Source organism: Colobus angolensis, unplaced genomic scaffold (assembly GCF_000951035.1).
Source record: "Colobus angolensis palliatus isolate OR3802 unplaced genomic scaffold, Cang.pa_1.0 Scaffold135, whole genome shotgun sequence".
Lineage (NCBI taxonomy): Eukaryota > Metazoa > Chordata > Mammalia > Primates > Cercopithecidae > Colobus > Colobus angolensis.
The window spans coordinates 2,677,993-2,682,774 of NW_012114433.1; the positions used below are offsets into that span (position 1 = coordinate 2,677,993).

The 4,782-nt window shown below is 52.9% G+C and overlaps 1 protein-coding gene across 1 annotated transcript in view; it reads right to left on the reverse strand.

The window, feature by feature from the left end:
* The window catches only part of LOC105506319 (chromosome unknown open reading frame, human C7orf26), a 20,642-nt gene that overhangs the window by 8,216 nt on the left and 7,644 nt on the right, over window positions 1-4,782 (reverse strand). The window contains exon 3 of the mRNA XM_011934401.1: window positions 1,251-1,785. Coding sequence (XP_011789791.1) covers window positions 1,251-1,785 — 535 coding nt within the window. The remainder of the gene's footprint in view (window positions 1-1,250; window positions 1,786-4,782) is intronic.

Genomic DNA, 4,782 nt, shown 5'->3' on the forward strand with positions numbered 1-4,782 from the left:
TTTGTATTTTTAGTAGAGACGGGGTTTCACTGTGTTAGCCAGGATGGTCTTGATCTCCTGACCTCGTGATCCACCCGCCTTGGCCTCCCAAAGTGTTGGGATTACAGGTGTGACCCACCATACCCAGCCCAACAATATTTTAAAAAAATTAGCTGGGTGTGGTGGTACACACTTGTAGTCCCAGCTACTCTGTGGCTGAGGCAGGAGGATCGCTTGAGCCCAGGAGTTGTAGACTGTGGTGAGCTATGATTGCCACTGCACTCCAGCTTGGGCAACAGAGCGAGAGTCCCCATCTCATAAAAATAAAGAGAAATAGAAATAAAAAAGGACACAGAAAAAGAAAAAGGGGGCCGGGGATGGTGGCTCACACCTGTAATCCCAGCACTTTGGATGGCCCAGGTGGGTGGATTGCAAGGCCAAGAGTTCAAGACCATCCTGGCCAACATAGTGCAACTGTCTGTACTAAAAATACAAAAATTAGCCAGCTGTGGTGGCTCATGCCTGTAGTCCCAGCCATTCAGGAGGCTGAGGCAGGATAATTGCTTAAACCCAGGAGATGGAGGTTGCAATGAGCCGAGATGGCACCACTGCACTCCAGCCTGGACAATAGTGGGGGACTCCATCGCAATAAATAAATAAATAAATGTAAGACAAAATAGGCCGGGCGCGGTGGCTCAAGCCTGTAATCCCGGCACTTTGGGAGGCCGAGACGGGTGGATCACGAGGTCAGGAGATAGAGACCATCCTGGCTAACACGGTGAAACCCCGTCTCTACTAAAAAAAAAAATACAAAAAATTAGCCGGGTGTGGTGGTAGGCGCCTGTAGTCCCAGCTACTCGGGAGGCTGAGGCAGGAGAATGGCGTAAACCCAGGAGGCGGAGCTTGCAGTGAGCCGAGATCCGGCCACTGCACTCCAGCCTGGGCGACAGAGCGAAATTCCGTCTCAAAAAAAAAAAAGAAAGATAAAAAAGAAAACGGGTTCCTCGAAAGGAAAGCTATCTAGGCTCTCGAGGAGTCTCCAGTCCTGGGCGACACTAAGACCTCCCATCTGTGGGATGTTAGGACCCTGACGGGGTAAGAGGGGAGGGTGGAGTGCAGGGGGCGCGGCTGGGGTACCTTCCTCCCATGTTCACTAGGAGGAAAAGAAGTCCTAAATGAAGCAAAAACAGTGTCTGTCCAGAAGCCCCTCTTTCCTTCTGCAGGGTGGTGGTGTCCCTGCACCAGGAGGCCTGGGCCAGGGAGGCACCCACCTCTCGTGCACAGCAGAGCTCCTGAGGCCATGGCCACCTGCAGAGCCTGCGCCAGCCGGTCCAGCGAGAGCTCGATCTCCTGGGAGGCGTTGAGGGGGTTCAGTTCATCCGCCAACCTGTTGATCTCCTCCACCAGCGGGACCATGTGGTCGAAGAGAACCAGCCCCAGGCGCCCGTACAGATTCTTCTCCGTCAGGTGCAGCTGCAGTGTCATGAGGACCTGCAGGACGCTGAGGTGGAGTTTCGAGTACAAGAGGTGGGAGTCTCTGTCCATCCCCACGCCCGGGTCCTTCGTGACCTTGTTGCTGACGTGGCCATTGGATAAGGGGGGCTTCTTTCTCCTTTTGTAAGCCAGGGGTGCCTTCACGCACCAGCGGATCAATCCAACGAGCGGGGTGAGCTCTAAGAATCCTATTGGCAGATTGGCCGCAATCGGAGTATTTAAAAAAGTGATGAGAATCAACCTTGGGTCCTCAAAAATCCAGGTGACAATCATTTCAAGCAAGTCCACAGGTGGGATGAGGTCATCTGCAAATAAACACCATCAGGTCAGGAGTGCTCTTGGCCTTGAGGACAGGGAGAGAGGGAGCATGGCCCAGAGCCCACGGCACTGCCCGCCTGATGGTCTGGATCACGCCTCCTGGCTTAGCCATCTTCTGTCTCCTTTCCTACAACGTCCACTCCAGGGGGACTGGGACTCTCATCTCAGTCACTGTCACATCCCAGTGCCCAGGACCCTGGAGCAAGGGAGAGGCTGCAGAAATACCTAAGTCTACAATTCCCTGGAACCCCATCATGCTTTGGAGAAATGTCCTCCTGCATGTTAATTCAGATAAAATTCCACGCTTTTTCTATCCCACACTGCCACACGTCACCCCTTCCCTCCTGAGTATGTGTCCTCCCTGTGCTCAGTGTCTCCTGTATGGGGCAGGGACAGCAATGGTGGCCTTCAGGGACCAGCTCAGAATCCCGTCAGTCATCCAGCAGCTGCCAAGGGCTGCCCCAACCCCAAACCTGGAACCCTCATCTAAGCAACCCTAGGAGATATGATCCCTGAGACCTGGCAGGCTCTGTGGCCTAGACAGAGAAGAACAGATGGTGACACTTAGTCTGGGCTTCCTATGAGCCCAGCACAGGTCTCAATGCTCTACACAGACGAACATGTCTAACCCGGCACAGGTCTCAACGCTCTACACAGACGAACACGCCTCACCCCGCACAGGTCTCAACGCTTTACACAGATGAACGCATTTAATCCTCCCTCTACCCCAGCGGATAGTCTCATACAAAGGACAAGGAAACTGAAGCACAGTTATGTCAAGTGATTTCCACAGGATTCATTGAAAGTATGTGGCCCAGGTTCACACCTGCAATCCCAGCACTTTGGGAGGCCAAAGTGGGAGGATCACTTGAGTTCAAGAGTTCGAAACCAGCCCTGGAAACAGAGTGAGACCCAATCTCTATGAAAATTCTTAAAAATTAGCCAGGAGTGGCCAGGTGCAGTGGCTCAAGCCTGTAATCCCAGCACTTTGGGAGGAAGAGGCAGGTGGATCATGAGGTCAGGAGGTCGAGGCCATCGTGGCTAACACGGTGAAACCCTATCTCTACCAGAAATACAAAAGGCCGGGTGCAGTGGCTTAAGCCTGTAATCCCAGCACTTTGGGAGGCCGAGACGGGCGGATCACGAGGTCAGGAGATCGAGACCATCCTGGCTAACACGGTGAAACCCCGTCTCTACTAAAAAATACAAAAAACTAGCCGGGCGAGGTGGCGGGCACCTGTAGTCCCAGCTACTCGGGAGGCTGAGGCAGGAGAATGGCGTCAACCTGAAAGGCGGAGCTTGCAGTGAGCTGAGATCCGGCCACTGCACTCCAGTTTGGGCGACAGAGCGAGACTCCATCTCAAAAAAAAATAAAATAAAAAATAGAAAATAAAAATAAAAATACAAAAAAATTAGCCGGGCATGGTGGCAGGTGCTTGTAGTCCCAGCTACTCAGGAGGCTGAGGCAGGACAATGGCGTAAACCCGGGAGGTGGAGCTTGCAGTGAGACGAGGTCACGCCACTGCACTCCAGCCTGGGCGGTAGAGCTAGACTCCGTCTTAAAAAAAAAAAAAAGCAGGAAGTGGTGGTGTACACCTATATTCCCAGCTATTCAGGAGGCTGAGGTAGGAGGATCACTTGAGCCTGGGAGGTCAAGGTTGCAGTCAGCTGTGGTTGTCCCACTGTACAACAGCCTGAGCAACAGAGTGAGATCCTGTCTCAGGAAAACAAACACACACACACACACAAAAGCGTATGGCCCAGATCTGACTTCAGCAGCCTGGCTTTTAATCGGGAGGCTATACTGCACATGGGGGGCTTGGTGTGCAATGCTCTTAGGCTGGCTGTGTTCACAGGAGTGGGTCCTCAGCCCCTTCTCTCTGGGGCTGTGCCCACCTTCTGAGATGATTCCTGCCAACTGTTGGAGTATGGACAGCCCTGCTCACCTACTGTGGTGAGACAATGGCTACAGCGGGGAGCAGCTGCTGTCCTGTGCGCCACCTTTTTTTTTTTTTTTTGAGACAGAGTCTCACTCTTGTCGCCCAGGCTGCAGTGATCTTGGCTCACTGCAACCTCCGCCTCCCGGGTTCAAGCAATTCTCCTGCCTCACCATCCTGAGTAGCTGGGACTATAGGCGCCTGCCACCACACTGGCTAATTTTTGTATTTTTAGTAGAGATGGGATTTCGCCATGTTGACCAGGCTGGTCTTGAACTCCTGACTACAAGTCATCCACCCACCTCCGCCTCCCAAAGTGCTGGGATTACAGGAGTGAGCCACTGCAACTGGCCATGTGTGCAGCCTCTTGATTCCACAGAGATGTTTCTGTCTGGGCAACGCCAGGGTCATATCCACCTCTCCAGTGTATCCCTGCCCCCTCAGATCTGAGCTGAGGCATCTCCAACAGCCTGTAGGTAATGCGTGTGTGTGTGCACACGCACTTGTGCAGCTGTGCCCTCAGCATACATGTTGGCGTGTGCACTTCGTGAGTCCTCAGTCTTTAGGATCCCAGTTACGGTCTCTAGAGTCCCGCGTTCTCAGCACCATTCACGAAAGGGGGGATATTATTATGTGGGTATCTTCCTTTTTGTGCTCTGAAGACACAGCCTCCCCAAGAATGCTCTCCTGTTACCAGAAGTGCCCAAGATCAGCTTCAATCACCATTCGGATGGTGACTTCCAGGGCCACCGCTGTGTGGCAGTGACTTGAGAAATCATCAACATCTCAATGGACTTGCTGGCTTAAGAGAAAAACACTGTGTTTCAGAACTGCTCTGCTGTGTCAGTGGCATTCCCTGAATATTCTTTCCTGTTTCATATGCTAACTCATCCCTTCCTAACAGCAAGGCCAATTTCTGTACTCACTGGCCTAGAATAACCAATGACATAAAAGGTAGGTCGGGGCCGGGCGCGGTGGCTCAAGCCTGTAATCCCAGCACTTTGGGAGGCCGAGACGGGCGGATCACGAGGTCAGGAGATCGAGACCATCCTGG